Source organism: Sinohyriopsis cumingii, unplaced genomic scaffold, assembly GCF_028554795.1.
Source record: "Sinohyriopsis cumingii isolate HCF-2022 unplaced genomic scaffold, ASM2855479v2 utg000426l, whole genome shotgun sequence".
In the NCBI taxonomy this organism is placed as follows: Eukaryota; Metazoa; Mollusca; class Bivalvia; order Unionida; family Unionidae; genus Sinohyriopsis; species Sinohyriopsis cumingii.
In genome coordinates, this window is record NW_028315897.1 from 8,265,442 (window position 1) to 8,284,068 (window position 18,627).

Here is an 18,627-nt window from a genome sequence, read left to right on the forward strand (position 1 = left end):
TATACTTGATTGTGACAACGTTTAGGACAGAATGCTGAGATTGCAGATGAATTTGATGTGCAAAGTGACTCCAAACGTAACAGATAGGGACAATCCATGTACTATGCAGATGAAATCTGCTATATGCCGGGAGTAATAAAAGACAGTATCAGCATACATCTAAAAATGTAAAACAATTATAAAAAACTTCTGATGAGCGAAAACATGAAAACAAACAAAAAAATTAAAAATAAAATAAAAAATTGGGATGCCTTAAGTTTCGAACTCGCAACCTCTTGTCTGACAAAGATTAGTAATAAAAGATAGTTTAAACATAAATATAAAAAGTAAGAAATAACGCAATAAATCTTTGGAATGCGCGAGTTTAAAAGAAAGTTCAAACATGAACAAGTAACAAACAACAAAGTAGATTCTGCAACTTTCGAACTAGAGAATTCTTGTTTGGAAGCTTAGTAAGAAAAGAAAGTTTCCACACAAAAGTTAAAAAAGAAATAATAAAAACAAAACTGCGATGCCGCGAAAATCAGACTCGGAACCTAGTGTTTGGCAGGCGTTAGTCATAAAGAAACTTTCAAAATAAACAAATGGGGTGCCGCGAATTTCGAACTGACAACTTGTTGCTTAGCAAACGTTAGTATAGAGGAAAGTTAGTAGTTAATGGGTGCGAACCTTGTTTCTTCTAGCATTTCAACTTAAACAGTAAAAAAAATTAAAATTTAAAAATTGCGATCAGCGAGGTTGAAAGAAAGATTCTACATTAAATTGCTTTAAAAAAATATATAACCAGATTGGGATGACGCGAGCGTTTAACTCGTTACCTCGTGTTTGGCGGACGGAAGTCATAAAAGAAAGTTCCAACATGAAAATAAAAAGTTTATAAAAGGCAATTGGATACGCGAGTTCAAAAGAATGTATGAACATACAAATTAAATCAGAAGCAAAATTAAAATATAAAATAAAACTTGATATGCCTTATATAGTAAATATTATGGGGATAGTGGTTGAGTCATGGGACGCCATTTTGGTTTAATTTTCGTGTTGATTTTGCTGAATAGTTTGCAACATTATGCTGAGTATGAATAATCAATAATTCTAACATGCTTTAAAGTAATTTGTAACGTCGCGAATATGAACAGAATATCGGCCCTATTTACCGGTATGGAATACAGAAGAAAAACATATCGTTTTATCATTTCGAATAACTGTTACCAAATCTGTTATGCAAATTTTCAGTATGAGTTTAATAATGAAAACTACACAAATTTTGTTCTGTGACATAAATAGGAGAGACAATACTTTGAGTTTACTCAATAATAATCTTGAACCTCTTCAACACAACTTGAATGTCTAGAGTTTTGATAATATCTGTACAATTAACAATAAAACCACAATACAGTATAGTAAATTGTAAATTATAGCAATATTATATATATGTATATATATATATATAAATATATATATATATATATGGTAATCAAATAATTGACAGATTAAACATTAACATAATTATAATATAACTGTTTTTGTTTCCTATGTTACAAGGATAAATTGTATATAATGCTTAAACACGTAGACAGATACACGAACACTATTAATGTATAATGAATATATACAAAGAAAAAAAAAACTTTTTTCGATACCCTACTTCTCTAAACATTCCTAACGCTATGAGAGACAATCAAATCAAATGGCTTAAAACAAGCCAGTTGATGACAAAACAATCTGAAACCAGGTCTGCGTAACAATTTATAGACCAATGTTTAAATACTAAACCTGTTAATATGGCGAGTACCCTTTTCGGAAACCAGTTTGAGTTTGATAGATTAATCCCCGCTTTCACTTGTCAATGCAGTCAGTCGTTATTCAAGAAAGCGCTGACGTTCTTATTTTGCACAACGATGTGTGGAACGCCTTGACAATTGTTGGAATCATTTAAAAAAAAAAAAAATATATATATATATATATATATATATATATATATATATATATATATATATATATATATATATATATATAGATATAATAACTTGTACCCACGCATGCCTGCAAGACTAAAATATATAATTATACAAGTGGGTCAATATTGGAGTAGTTATGTCACAATGTGTTTTAAAATACCTTTTGACATACTCCAGAGTAGTTACGTATAGCTTAAAGTATTAACTCTTTAAAGTACTAACCTGACCCTTTCATTTAAATATTGTTAGTGAACAGCTACTTTCTAGAGATAAACTCATTGATCCTTAATATATGTTAAAACGTATTAATTGCTCACGTAACAACAGAAACCGTGCAGACGTTATATCTTGTGTGGCTTGGTTTTTCCTTTCGAGATTACGCATTGCGTATGTTTTGATGAATATGTTAAAAAAAGAAAGTGTTTCCGGTATTTATAAAATTTTATTCCGGACGCGGAAACAAGTTTTATGATTACATTGTGCCTCTTGTGACCTTTAACTTTCGGATCAAACATACAATATTAGCCACATTATACATTTAGAAAAAGAAAGCCACTAATTATCATCACAATGCTTGTAAAATTATGGAGCGGACAGTCAATAATTTAACAGGACGTACAGCTGGTCTGACAATGTCATATTATAATAGGCACAGCTTGAAACAAACGTATAATTTATTAGTCCACTAAATTGTCCGTTTGTACGCATTTATTGAATACACCATTCTACCTCCTTTTCCGTCAAAAGCAATGCATGTGCGATATAAAAATAATAATATAGAAATTATATAAATTAGGAAAGGGTTTGAAAATAATCCTTCCTTGGTAATTGTACAAAATGATGAACATTTGGCTATTAATTATTTTTTTATAAATATTGTCGACTTATATATCATATAGTAACTGTATGTGATGAATGCTTTGTACTTATTTACAGAAAGCAGCTAAAACTGTATTTACTCTTAGTTTCTTCTCTCTTTCTTCCTGAAAGAAAATAATAAATCTGATATTAGTCAAGATGAAATATCCAACATATTTGCTCTCAAAATGGGAAGTATATACGGATGCAGATATTCACAAATGAAAATCCGACGTGAGACAGAACAAAAATATATAAATGATGATACATAGTTGACATTTTGCTATAAAATCCCAAAACTATCAATACGAACGTAGGATAGTGGCAATAAAATAAACCATCGACAAAGCTGTTGTTGCATGACTAAGAAATATTTGAGCAAAGTGCAACATATTGTCTAATCATTGTGTATAAAAGAACTAACAAACTAACATTAATTTAAACTGTGTGTCTGTACTTTCAAACAATATAATCTGGTAATGCACATTAGCTACAAATATATATGTTTTCTGTTGAGGCCATGACGTGTCTTGTACAAAACAAAATTTCCCTGTGGTACATTATTGTTAATCAACCATGTAAATTGTGTGCACATTTAAAAACTTAAAGTCCAGACAGCGAAACAACTTACTTAATTACATTCCATTCTTGTAATAATGTACAATATCATGCACGCTTGGTCACATTATGTATCCGGGTAGAGTTTTCTGTCAACATTTATATGAAGCGTGGAACGGTAAGGACCGAATAATCAATAAGTATTATAGCATATCATGCCCCTTTTGAAACGAGTACGATAATTAGGTGGTCGGTAAATCTTACTGTGTATAATTACTGAATGAGAACTGTTTCCCACTTGCAGACGTAAAAAGACTACAGTATCTTTTAATGTAAGTTTTGGCTCACGTATTTTCTGCGTGAAAAAGTGAGTGATGCTCCCTTTATATATATAACTAGGGTGTCGGTGTTTCTGGCTCAATTGTTTGTTTCGTTTTGTGCGTGAGAGCGTGTGTGTTCTGTGTCAGTGTCTAATTAATATATAATATCGTTTTAGGATGCATGTGTGTATCCGATGGCGAATCTATGAATGCCATAGGTGGGGTATCGTTTATCATCAAGCAAGGCTTGTAAAGTTCAAGGCCGGGCAGCCAATAATTTAACACGATGGACAGCTGGTCGGTAAATGTAGAATTATAATAGTCACCTCATGAAACAAACGTATAATTAATTAGCCCATAAAAATGTCCGTTTGTACGTATTTACTGAAAGAAGGACGTTACTTCTTTTTCCCACAAGAGCAATAAATGCGCGTTATAGAACCAATATGATAAGAGTTTGAATATAACCCTTTCTTGGTAAGTGGTTAAAGTTAGGAAATTTTGGAGAATAATTACTTTTCATAAATATATTCGTCTTAGACACCACATATTAAATGCAAGTAATACATAATTTGTGCTTATTTACGCAGAGTATCTATATTTTTACTTACTTTCTTTTTTCTCTCTTTCTTCGTGAAAGAATAGAATAAGTCCGATAATAGAGAAGACGATATCAATCCCTTTTATATGCTCTCCAGAAAGGGAGAGGACACGTATACACAAATTCGTCATACTCGTAAATGGAAATACAGGGCAAAATACAAAGTGTAAGTCATTACATGAAACAAAGTAATCCCAAACAGTTGTCGTTTTAAATAATATATTTTACGCTTTGCCTCGTATGTAAATCTTTGAATTGGAACTTTTTTTCCTTTATTTATCCTGTAATGTTTCATCACTTTGGTACTATATAAATGTAGGCAAAAAGGAAAAGTGCGCTGCTAATTCCAACAACAAATTAAACGGCAGACAGCCTATCATCAAATATACACTGCCTCTCTGAAGTTTGTGTTTCATTATTGTTTCACTGTATTTGCCCTCGAACTGTGTGTATAATTATGAAGTCACTCATCTCTCAATTGTCGTGTGGACTGGTATAAGTAAAACGTACCGCGGATGCGGTAATGTGTGATCAGGAAAGTGGGCAAACAAAACCAATATTGTTTTATTTCAGAAAAATATAGCGTTTTCAAAAATGCTCATCTGCTTATTTTTTCGAAGACATTAGCTGTCATTCTGTTTTCCAAAATCCATGCTTTTTCTTCAGTATTTGCTTAGGTTATATAATTAAAGAGTTTTTTGTTGCACAAATGCCTGCAGAACATCTCTCTCTCTCTCTCTCTCTCTCTCTTCCTCTCTCTCTCTCCAGTACAGTGTATCCAAAATGATAGTTCACTACATTGGTATAAATTGGCAGTGTATGTTTATTTCTTACACACAAATGATACAAATGTGTTTTTTGTATGTGCTGGTGTGGACATTTTTGGAAGACCAAGATAATATGATTAGAAAATCTTTTCAGGTTTCATCACTATTTTCATCAAGGAAAAGGAATAGGTAGTACATTATGCAAAGACGACACTGTCCTAATTAAATTGACATTGCACACTTGATACGTCTTCCAGCAGATAATCCTTTGTTGATATCTGAATATTAGAAGAAAGGAAAATAGGAAACGTGCACTTTTCATAACAGTTCACCTAACACTATGAGATTGTTAGAACCGTTCTCTCTGCATTAGATCATAAAATATTATTTTCGTCAATCGATGTAATTTGAAAAAGAAAAGAAAAAACGTGGATCAAGCACGGTCATAGGACGGCAAATGCTATTTTACTAGATTTGTATAAATGGGCAGTGTGTGTTTCATTTTTTTATACAAAAATAATGATAAAAAGCGTTTTGGTGTCTGTGCTCGTTTGCACATTCTCGAACGATAACGAGAATCTGATTAGAAAATCTTACACTATGGGTATTTCAGACCAATATGAATACACTTCTTTGGAAGTGTTAGGCAACGTCAACTGCATCATTTTTGTCAAAGCTGATTGATTCATGTTCCTATATATGGAGCATGGACTTACATGCTATAATTATCGGCGTGGATAAGTATAAAATGTGATGATTTTTATGACAAAGCAAGATGTTAACCATAGTCGCGTGCACATAAGCACGTTATCTGTCTATTTATTTAACTATCTATGTACTGGCTGAATCCAATGAACCATTATTAATGCCAAAATATGTAGTATATTTTGATGAAATATATCTGTAATAATTGCATAATTTGTCTTGTATAAATGGCTGATATAGCTTATTCACAATGGCATGATTCTGACCCGAATTCGTTGTACTATCCCCAACGAAATAATGAATAAACATCAAATGTATAATAACCGTAAATTCAAGATGGATGACATCTGTTAATTCGACTTCATTTAAATATTGAAGAAAAATTGATGTATAAATACAATGATATTGATGCAACTAACGTACGACACCAAGTCCAATGGTAGCTAAAAGCACAATATCAAAATCAAATGCACTAATGCAAATACAATCACATATCTGCTAAGATATATTCCTATCATTTGGCAGACTTTCGATTAAAATTAAAGTAAACGTTTTCGGTACCGAAGCATTAAGGGATAAACAAATTGAAAACAGTTCCACTTTGAAAATGCCAATGATTAAATAAAAATAAAATGATTAAATACGAATAAAATGATTAAGTACTAATAAAATGATTAAGTACAAATAAAAAGGCCATGAGGATACTGCATATACTATTTGTTGTTTTCACGCATCATTCAAATTAGAATTTTGTATTGTAAGGAACACTTTGTAAAAAACACAACAAAATGGTTTTGGATGAAATAGCAGATGGAAAAATGACTGTTTAATTTTTATGTTTTTATTATAGGGGTTAACGTCATTTTTCAGCAGAAGATAGACTTATACATGACGGCCAGTATAAATGGTGCAGGTATAACTCGCGGAAAACCCCGAAAAGGACCACCGACCCACGAGAAGCTACTGGCATGATATAGCAGCGATCCATAACGCTGAGCGCTTTAGACCACTCGGCCACTAGGGGCCCCCGGTGATTGTTTGATATAAACGATATAAACGATTTAACAATCTTGACGACGGGTCCGGTTGCCTAGTGCTTAGAGCGTCCGCCTCGGATTCGGGAGGTCGCGGGTTCGAACCCCCACCGAATCATAAGAAAGACTTATGAAAATGGTACCAGCAGCTACCTCGCTAGACGCTTAGCATGAAGAGGTTAGTGTTAGGACTGGTCAGGATAATGTAAATGGGTGGGTCATGACGTTATATGTCTGCGGCATGATGTTTGTGTCTCATCTTTAAGAGCAAAATCATTAAGTTTATCACGACATAACTAATGTGCTGAGTAATACGTAAGTATTTTAAATATAAAAATTACCCGCTACACAACCTTTTCTTGAAAGACGAAGTAAATAACTTTTATTTTGATGTTGTTGTTCTTGCTCTGGGTTAACGCCATTCCTCAGTGAAATATAGGCTATACATGGCGGCAAGTATAACTGGTGCAGGAAGAACTACGGAAAAAATCCTTTAAGATCCACCGGCCCAAGAAATTCCACTAGCAAGCTTTCTCACATACCCACATTGAAGTTAAATGCCTGTAAGAGTACTTTAATTTAAATGCCTGTATGAATACTTGAAGTTAAATTTAGTCGTACTTGGGAGTTATGGAGGACAATTACTGCCATAATTGCATTCGTGTATTTTATTTATGTGCATGCATTTTCTATTATGATATGATGAATATTCGATCCGACATTATCTTAGTGTATTTTATATTAGTTCCGAGCTGCATATTATATTTTATATAAAATGCAGAATATAAAAGTGAAGAATAGAATATGCATCATATAGTAATATAAAATACATGCGTATAATTATGGCTATAGCTGCCGATAAACGTCTTAAATCCAGATAAAGAAACGAACTTATCCATTATATTGCGGAATATAAGCTTGGAAGAAATAGCCACGGATCCCCTATTGAACCCACAAACCATGACTAAATTGCATTTTCTTGCTAAAACAAAATGAAAAGCAAAACACTGCTTTGAATGATTTTTTAAAGCTAAGATATACCTACACAGACAACCATATTTTGAAGCTAACCGTATACGGTAGTTCATTTAATTTAATTTATTTTAACTTTAGTAATTGGAGCATTTCATGTAGACCGCAATTATAACATAAATATAGTGTTTTGGTTCGCTGCCATTGTTTAACAAGTCGTTATACCTGGATGCAACATCACAACAGCCGTTCGACCCCCATTATTTCCCACTCATTTTCAAGCAATTACTTTAAAATATTTCATCTTTTAGTGTAAGATCCCGGTTTTGTGAGGTAATTAAGACGGAAACATTCCTCACTGAAACTGTTTATCTTTTGCACATTATTTTGTGAAAGGCTTTGAAAGATGGAACTTTGTTAACAAAACAGTACTGTCACTAATAATTTGGGATTTTGTTCTGTTTAATTGGGAGGGGGTGGGGTGGGGCTAGGGGCTAAGTGATTGTGTATGCTTTAAGAAAACTCTTGCTAAATATAAAATATATGCTTTAGTTTACTTTTATTTTATAGCTGTACAAAAAGAATTAAAAGTAGATAAAATGATGTTTTCTTTTAATCTTACAAACCGATTAAACATTATGGAGGCATAGACATATTTCATAGCACGTGATGTCCTCTTGTGAAATTACCCTTGTTAAGAATGAATTGTTTGGTTTCAAACGAATGACATAATGCGCATGCGTGCATTACATTTATTGGCTGTATGAGTACATGAACGTAAAAAGCTGCATGAGTACACGAATTTAAAGGCTGTATGACGACATGAAGTTAAATGACTTTATTAGTACATGAATATTAAAAGCTGTAAGAGTACTTTAAGTAAATGCCTGTAAGAGTACTTGAAGTTAAATGCCTGTATGAATACTTGAAGTTAAATGCCTGTAAGAGTACTTTAATTTAAATGCCTGTATGAGTACTTTAATTTAAATGCCTGTATAAATACTTGAAGTTAAATGCCTGTATGAATACTTTAAGTTAAATCCTTGTATGAATACTTAAAGTTAAATGCCTGTATGAATACATGAAGTTAAATGCCTGTATGAATACTTGAAGTTAAATGACTGTATGAATACTTGAATTTAAATGTTGTATGAGTACTTTAATTTAAATGCCTGTATGAATACTTTAAGTTAAATGCCTGAATGAGTATTTGAATTTAAATGCCTGTATGAATACTTGAAGTTAAATGCCTGTATGAATACTTAAAGTTAAATTCCTGTATGAGTACTTGAAGTTAAATATCTGTATGAATACTTAAAGTTAAATGCCTGTATGAATACTTAAAGTTAAAATGTTATTTTGGTGTGTGATTTGGATTTTTAACGTAGCTTTAACAATGTTTCAGTCATATCGCTACGATGTCTGCACTGTGGTAGTTTATAGTGATGCCTAGCACTGAGGCATCATGCCGCAGACATGTAGCATGATGTCCCACCCAATCACATTATCCTGACACCAGGTCGACCATTCCTAGCACTAACGTCTTAATGCTGAACACCAAGCGAGGCAGCTGTTAGTACCATTTTTGTAAGTCTATGGTATGACTTGAACGGGGATCCCACCCTCGACTTGCCGAATCCGAGGCGGACGCCCTAACCACTAGGCCACCGGAGCGGTTTGAAGTTAAAAAGCTGCATTATACATGAAGGTAAAGGGCTATACAAGTGCATGCAGTTAAATGGCCGTATTAATACATGAAGTTAAATGGCCGTATGAGTACATGAAGTTAAATGGTTGAATGAGTACATGTATTTAGAAAGCTGCATGCGAACATTAAGCTAGATGTTTGTATGAGTGCATTAAGTTATATGGCTGTATGAGTACAAGAAGTTAAAATCTCGCCAAACGTATCGCAATAAACTCGTACGTTTCGGACCAAACAATGCATCAAATGTTTTTACTCAGTACTAAAGTCATGGTGTCCATTTATTTCAGGATGGGTCTGTCCTGCTAATATATTTGACTGATTGTATATAAATTTATATCGAAAGGCCACACTGTGTGTGTGTGTGTGCGTGTGTGTGTGTGTGTGAGAGAGAGAGAGAGAGAGAGAGAGAGAGAGAGAGAGTTGATGGTGGAACACTTAAATGATTTTGGAGATTGTTTCAATTCAACCTCTAGCTAACTTGCGGTATGATCATTAATTTAGACAAATTAATGTTTAATATAATAAACAAGATATCATAAATAATACAACCGGATATTACACAAGATCTTCTAACGAAAGGAGAGGGTGAAGTTTGGTTTCTTGACAATTTGTATCATTTGGTTGGACCATTCACATAATTATTAAATGTAAATCTCTAGAAGAAGAAAGCAATTATCCACAGTTCAGTGCTCCGTGATTAAAATGAACATTACTTAACCCGCGTCCCTAGTTTCATTCCTATCGGAACTTTTTCTTCAAGTAGGAATATAAACTTCGAATATAATTAGTCGTTCAAATGGAATAACATGGCGGTAGAAAGATGCAAAATCAGTCAGAACAATGTATGCTTGCTGTTGTAACAATTGTGGTGCACTTCGCCAGGGACGGGGGGTAGGACAACAAAAAACATCAAAGTGATGTGTATTTCTACAACAACATCCGAGATTATTTCACGACTGGACTAAAATGATCAAGAGCTAATCCAATCTGTTTCATTCATCTATCACTGCGCCTTCTGTTATCATAATGGGGCATACCAGTTTCATACTTAATAGAGTGTTATAAACTGAAATATTTCAATAGCACCGAACAAAATTCAAGCTGGAAAGAAACAATTAAAAATGTTACTACGTGTAATTAAAAATGCACACAAAATCACTCATGTGGAATCTGAAGAAACGATTTTTGTATTGTATTCATACACTTAACATGTTCTGTAATAAATATTGGCAGATGTAATGACACAATCTAGAATGATAGATAATACAAAACTGAATCGTGCAAGATAGAAGAAGCAACATACAATAATAGAAAACACGAGCATAAAATTAAAATACAATTACGCACTTATGGCGGTAATGGCCATACATAGTCAAAGTAGAGTGTATGGTTCGAAATATTCACGCTTGTATTACTGTATATTATTTATGACCCATAACCAGACCATTATCTCAATAAATGATGTCACCTTATCTAAATAGCTTACTCAAAACAAACTCGGCGCATTGATGTTTAGTAAATGCACTATAGGTAGAATCTATTCCAGTATATGGTCGTACACGTTAAGGCTTGGGACGTTTTGTTTGCGATATTAAATTCCAAATTGTCTTCATGTAACAGTATCGGCTAAACATGGAAACGCGAGGGCAATCATGTATGGCTCATTTCCAAATACTGTCCAAGCTTGTGGGGTAAAATCGATGACAACACCAAATTATGTATTTCCTTTAATTAGTTTGCGCTTTGTAGTTAAAGTGAACTAAGGAATCTGCGTCAACATTCATTGTAATTTTATTGACAAACATACGGAAATCTGGATACCGTTTATATTATTTCCTAAAACGTAAATATCACAGAATATACAATTAAACCTTATGTTGCTAACCGTCTTGTACGCTGAGCCTAATGTATGGCATAGAAAAGTTCAGACTTCATCAACGAAGTTCAAAAATATATACACAATAACTCAATGTAAGAAGATGTTTGGTTTTTAATCTATTGAGACTGCAGTCATTGCTTATTTAGTAAAAGGTAAGAGAAAAGACTTAAAATTATTTAGCACATTGTGACTGAAATTTACGAGTACTGATACTTACGGCGTCAGTGGAATCTTGCAAGATGCCAATCAAGGGAATCAGTTTATTTTCGATGATTTTGGCTGGCGAAAACAATTTGTTATCCAGACGTATGGTGGGTGTTGTTTCAGTCTTTAATATTGCTACAGAAAGTATTTGTTCAATATCAGGACCTTTATTTACTATCTCGATGTCTGTCCCCTGATCTCTTAGCTTTTGTGCGTTGTCCCTGGTGTTAGAACACGAGCTGAATTCTTCCTGCATATATCTTCTGAAAACTTCGTTTTGCTCTCTAAGGAGGTGATAAACATTTTTGATTTTGTCTTTAAATTTTGCAGCTTCTTGGTCAATTGCTTTGTGCAGTTGTGCACACTGGTCGTCAACTGCTTTTAATTCCTCCCGCTCAGCATCATTAATGCTCCTATCAAGCTCCTCTCCTTTTGCTGAGGAAGCCTTGATACGACTCAGCCTGTCTGAACATTGATTCAATTTCGTGTCAAGGGTCTTTTTCACTTCGGCTGCAACATCAGCTACGGATTTTGTCGGATGTGTGTCGTGCTTAATCACTTTGCACATGAAACAAATAGGCACTTTACAATCTTGGCAAACAAGCTTAATTTCCTCTTCTGGATGTTGATCACAGAACACACGCTGTCGGATTTTACCTTTCGTTTCAGAATCCAGAGTTCCCAAATCACATATTTTGTGATGCCTACTAAGTTTCGATTTTTCATGGACATAGCAACATGTTTGACACAAATTCTCCTCGCAGTCCAAACATCTACTGCATGCAATGTTTTTCGGACCACAAATCTCACAAGGGAATTTCTCACTCGATTCCGTATCGATGTAGAAATTACTTTGAAATCCCGAAATCCCACTTTTCGGTAAATTTACACTTGTTCTGCATATGGGGCAATTAAATCGACCATTGTGAAGGTTAACCTGTACATAATCCTCCAGACACTTGTAACAAAAACTGTGGTGACACGAGATTAGCTTCGGATTCTTAAAACTATTCATGCAAATACTGCATTCCTGTCGACTTGCTGCCATTTTCGAAGGTACTTTCGTTTTGTTCTACCAACAAGGAGATACGTGTACAGCAAGCAGACGTGTTAGCGCCACCTGTTGGATGAAAGTGCTATACATTTCAGTGATTGTCGTACGTTCAATGATTGCTCCCTAGCTCGGGCCATTTTAAGTCTAGTTTTGAAACTACTTTACGGATATGACCGAGCGATGATCCGATCGGGATGAGGGCCTTTAGAGGCAAGACTACTTAGGGTGAAAAGTTAACAAGACAAAAAGTACTCAAGGAAAAACGTATTAAGGTCAACAAAAAAAAATAAAACATACCAAATTGTAAATTTACTCAAATTAAAGTCCAAGCAGGCGGAGACATTTAGTACTCACGGTACTAATTCCACTCCAATGGTAAACATATGGAAACACTGTCATATTCAAAATTCAATAACTTAAAATTTATGGGTGCTGATAATGACACCTATAATTTTTCGTGCACATCTAACATTGGTACAAGCTTATGTGTGGAGAACACCATATGACCCGCGGCAATTTGTTTACATACATGTGCATGAAACACGTGTTATTGATTCTGCACCAAATGAATCAGGTGCTACTTTCAGTATTGAGTAGTCCTGAGTCAAGCCTGTAAAAATGCTAAAATTGCATCAGTAGAAATTTGTCAATATTTTTTTTACATTACATATAGGATAAGCTCTCAAAAGATATTTTTCCTAAAATTTTAATTTTCATTATTAACCAATTATGGACCACCAAACCTGTAAATACTCTATCATTTCTTCACCCATTTCTAGACTGGTTCACAGTTCTTCCGTATAATTAGTACCGTGTGTCCTATAGTGATGTTGTGTAGTATATTGCATGCTCCGTTTATCATACTATACTACTTCTCCATAAGTCGTGCATAGGCCAGATTGGTTCTAGGTTGATTTCATTGATCACCATTATGCATTTATTTCGGAGTATGTCTTGTTCAGTGATATAGGAAAGAAATTCCGTGAGATGATGTGACGACGTTTGACTTTTCAATAAATGAAGATCTAAGCGACTTTTGATATATTTCATCGATCTGAGTACCAAACATATGTACAGACATGGTTTGTTTTTACTTTGTTTTTTTGTGTTGGTTTTCTTTTTGTTTTGTTGCTTTGTTTTTCTTTGGGAGGTCCTTATGGGGTTGTTCTTGTTATTTTTTTACTTTTGTTTTTTTGGGGGGTGGGTAGTTTTGGGGGTTTTTTGTGGGGGTATGTGTGGGTGGGAGTTTAGTTTTAAATTTTGCCACAAATATCCTTTGATGATCAGAACCCTCTGATTCAATTATTTCACAATTCTAAGCTCCACAGTCTGAAGTACAGCTATGTTCCACAACCTTGGCCAGTTATCATACTGAATGCAAACTTACATTTGTCTCGGCAAGGTCAGTTAAGTACAGTCGTGGTGGTGGATGACAAAGTCGAGATGAAAACTAAAGCAGTAATTCATCCATTATATAAAGTATGATTATATTTCATTAATGAATAATCCTATCCCTGGCATACTCCTTGTAATAATATATCAACATGAATACCTATCCCTGGCATACGCCTTGTAATAATATATCAACAGGAATACCTATCCCTGGCATACTCCTTGTAATAATATATCAACATGAATAATCCTATCCCTGGCATACTCCTTGTAATAATATATCAACATGAATAATCCTATCCCTGGCATACTCCTTGTAATAATATATCAACATGAATACCTATCCCTGGCATACTCCTTGTAATAATATATCAACATGAATAATCCTATCCCTGGCATACTCCTTGTAATAATATATAAAAATGAATATGTTCACATAGAGAGAAAGAGAGAGAGAGATGTCAAACATTTTCCAAAAAAAGCAAGAATAAATAATGTAGCTTTGAAATTTTCTCATGCAATAGCTTTAATATTGGAAACGAATGTGTCAACTTGAAAATCACAATCTGCAAAACTGCAAATTCAAAATGAAGAAAATTAACTGTCATACAAGGTCAAGTTTCTTAACAGAAATATGTGAAACAACAGTTTTGATTTACATTAAACCATCTCATACAGCAACAAATCATAATGTATTCAACTAGAAATGGCTATTTATTTTACGAAAAACCTTGTTATCTGCATGCACTATTGAAATGATCCATTAAAATAAATTCTAAATAAAACCAACAAATCTTGGATGATTGATGCCTGACTAGGGTCCTGAATATTTTTTTATTTTTATTTATGAATGCCACTTCTGAACTCGCGCGGAAGAGAGAATACTGAGGCGATTGCTACATTATGTCACATGATGCCCTCGTCGCCTGGAAACATCTTTACTAATGTGCATACACATGTGCACAAATGCAAACAAATAACACAGCAAGTAATTTGCATATCGTTGTTGTAAACGGCAGGAGCTACATCACTGGCCGTAATATGACCATGTTACACCATATATAAATATAAATATATATATATATATATATATATATATATATATATATATATATATATATATATATATGGACGGTTACCTGGTCAGGTCTCCAGTCTCCTGGGTTTGCACTGTCCAGAAATACCCAGCCAGGATTTTCTTTTATTAAAAAAAATGATCTTTCCAGACACGCCCCCCTCCCAGTAATACATTTTCCCACACAGAAAACAAAATATAAAAAAAATAAAAAATAATGTTTATGGTTGACGAAAATGAGAGTTAAAAAGAGGTGGGGAAACCAAACAAATTGGGATTGGAGAAACCCGCCTTGCAGTACTTTGTTATAAGATGTACATTTCTAATTATACATTGTGTATTTTCAATATGCTGTGCATGTATTCATATGTAATGTTAATTTGTTCATTATGTGATGTGGATGTTTTATTACATGCTTTCCTAGCTTAATTATGTTATGTATTTTTGCATGATATGCTGACTTTATTATTGTGTTCATGTTTTATTAAACGCTTTGCAAATTCCTTTGTGTGATATGGATGGTTTATTACATGATGTGCAAGCTTTATCATGTGATGTCGATGTTTTATTACACGTTGTGCAAACATCAGGTGATGTGGATGTTTTATCATATGTTGTTCAAACATCATGTCATGTGGGTGTTTAATTGCATCATGTGCAAACATCAGGTTATGTGGATGTTTTATCACATGTTGTACAAACATAAGGTGAAGTGGATGTTTCTTTTCATGTATGCTTGAAAACATTACATGTGGACTTTTTATTACATGCTTTGCTAACATCTTTTTTGTTGAGGATGTTTTACAACATGTTGTGCAAACATCAGGTGATGTGGATGTTTTATAACATGTTCAGACATCAGGTTCTGTGGATGTTTTATTACATGTTGTACAAACATCAGGTTATGTGGATGTTTTATCACATGTTGTACACACATCAGGTGATGTGGATGTTTTATTTCATGTTGGGCAAACATCATGTGATACAGATGTCTTATTACATACTTGAAAACATTACATGTGGACATTTTATTACATGCCTTGCTAACATCTTTTTTGTTGTGGATATTTTACAACATGCTGTGCAATACCATCATGTGATGTGGATCTAAAGGTTCCAATCAATAATAAAGTTCTGCATGTCCCTATTTTACTTGTAAATCCTTTTAGATAATATTGACTGTCATACTGAAAAACTACAGACATATTTTACTGAGTATTATATAGAAAGCATGACATTTCTCTTGCAGTGGTAAAAACATCTGATAGCCCAACACCCATCGGATTTCAGAACTGGCTCCACCTGCACGTGTGTTCTAAGTGGTGTCCATTGGCCTGCTGAAAAATCTAATTTGCCTGAGAAAACTTCAGTTATGTGAATGAAGTGCAGATATTAGCAAATAGCTAATCTGTATCCCCTGCCATTATGAAGATTGTTGTCTTATCATCTTTCAAAAGCTGACAACTTTGTGTACAAAAGTGAAGCATCTGACCTTGTAATGGAGAACACATGACCCAAGTTACCTATAATTAGTGTTCACTTGGCTTTAACATTTTTTGTGATTCTATCGGCAGTAGGACAAATACACCAGATTTAAGGCCGACTAAAGCACATACTATTTTATAGTTAAAACCTATCACTTTTGAAACTTAAGTTTATTTGTGAAAAACTGAAGCAAAAGAAAAATTACAGTAGTGTTATGCTTTTTTTTCCATGCAATACAGATATCAGCCAGAACCAGTCTATCTGGGACCAGACCTTCTCCAGTAGTTGCTGCAGTCAGTGCAACTATGCATGGCTGAGTAATTGTGTTAAGGCTAACATGTGTACACAACAAGCTGTTGATTACTCTAATGTTGCAATCTGGATAGTTTATGCCACGTGCAGGATGTTTTTTGCTAGGTCTTATAAATAATAAAGAGATCCAATGTCGTACATGATCATATGATGGCTTTTGATACATTGACTACAAATAAGCCGTCTTTTTGGAAGAAGTGTGATAAAACAGAAAGACCAACACAATAATTATTTCAGGATGAACACCGTAGTAGTTATTTGTGCTGGATTGATAGGATAATGTTCAACTGGTTTCATGTTAAGTTTAATGAAGTATAATTGAGCTGTCCTTAGTGTAATGCAAAGCTGACTAAATGTGTCAAGTTACACCTACGAAGAACATCAAAGTGTAAATGGAAACTATAAAGTAAGACATGATGCAGATGCTACCTAACATCAAAGTGTAAATGGAAACTATAAAGTAAGACATGATGCAGATGCTACCTAACATCAAAGTGTAAATGGAAACTATAAAGTAAGACATGATGCAGATGCTACCTAACATCACTACTACTGATCCAAGGAGTAAGGAGAAGATTATTACAGAAACTGAGCTATGGCTGACATCAGGACCTGCTGGAAAACATTGCTTTACATGAAATAATTTGAGATCTGAATAAACAAACAAGTCAATTTAATATGATTTTGCCTTTTTTCTTTTCATATTCAAAGTACAACATTTTGCAGCATTTTGTAACAAATGACAATAGAAAAGGCTTACAACTGTGTTCTTCTGACTTTAATGAAAATGTCTTATTGTGGGGACTTTGATACAGACGTGACTGGAAATTTCTTATAATGGGGACTTTGACTGATACAGACTTGACTGAAATAGTCTTATAGTGTGGACTTTTTGTCTTATAGTGGGAACTTTGCTATTGACTTTACTTAAAATGTCTTATAGTGGGGACTTTGCTTCTGACTCAACTGAAAATGTCTAATAGTGGGGACTTTTTGTGTATTATAGTGGGGACGTTGCTACTGACTTGACTGAAAATGTATTATAGTGGGGTCTTTGCTACTGACTTGACTGAAAATGTCTTACAGTGGGGACTTTGCTACTGACTTGACTGAAAATGTCTGAAAATGTCTTATAGTGGGGACTTTGCTACTGACTTGACTGAAAATGTATTATAGTGAGGACTTTGTTACTGACTTGACTGAAAATGTATTATAGTGGGGACTGAGCTAAAGTCAGCTGAAATAACAGTTTAAGCAAATTTGCCAAATCCTGAAAGTCTGGTTATTGAGACAACCTCACAGTAGTTCTGTATCAATTTTACCAAGAAAAAGCCATTGCTTATGTATTGCTTTATTATGAAAGACTATTTAAGCCATTGGAAAATTCCATACTGGAAACAACAGGTCTGTAACCAATTTGTATAGTAATTCATGTGAACATGGTTCAAAAGAGAGGTTTTCTAATACCATAATAATTTTCTTTTCCTAAAATCAATGCAAAAATAATTTACAACCAAAGTCAATTGCCATACCCCGACCTTAATTCTAAATTCTCCACAATAAGAAAAACAGAAATGGAGTTTTAGAGCTAGCAATGTACAAACTAATTGCTATTAATGATTATTTGAAAGAGTTTTGTGGTTAAACTTTGGAGATAATCAAATACACTTACAACATGCACTCTGAATAGAACACTATGTTTGGAGTGATACACCCTTGGCAATGATAACAAACATGCCTAATCC

At 33.9% G+C, this 18,627-nt stretch overlaps 1 protein-coding gene and 1 long non-coding RNA gene across 6 annotated transcripts in view; one reads left to right on the forward strand and one right to left on the reverse strand.

Moving 5' to 3' along the window:
• The window catches only part of LOC149774139 (E3 ubiquitin-protein ligase TRIM56-like), an 80,820-nt gene extending 68,147 nt beyond the window's left edge, over positions 1 to 12,673 (reverse strand). For 4 of the 5 annotated variants that reach the window (XR_016417030.1, XM_089945818.1, XM_089945816.1 and 1 more), the window contains exons 1-2: positions 11,578 to 12,673; positions 2,918 to 2,941 (exon numbers count right to left, since the gene is read on the reverse strand). Coding sequence is in view for 4 of the 5 variants with exons in the window: in XM_089945818.1 (XP_089801944.1) it covers positions 2,918 to 2,941; positions 11,578 to 12,612 (1,059 nt within the window). In the remaining variant the exon portion in view is untranslated. The remainder of the gene's footprint in view (positions 1 to 2,917; positions 2,942 to 11,577) is intronic. The other variant, XM_089945817.1, reaches the window with a different exon arrangement.
• Positions 12,674 to 13,532: 859 nt separating this feature from the next.
• On the forward strand, positions 13,533 to 17,559 carry LOC149774140 (uncharacterized). The gene is made up of 2 exons (XR_016416985.1): positions 13,533 to 13,700; positions 16,335 to 17,559. It is a non-coding gene; the product is annotated as an uncharacterized LOC149774140 (long non-coding RNA).
• Positions 17,560 to 18,627: the final 1,068 nt, after the last annotated feature.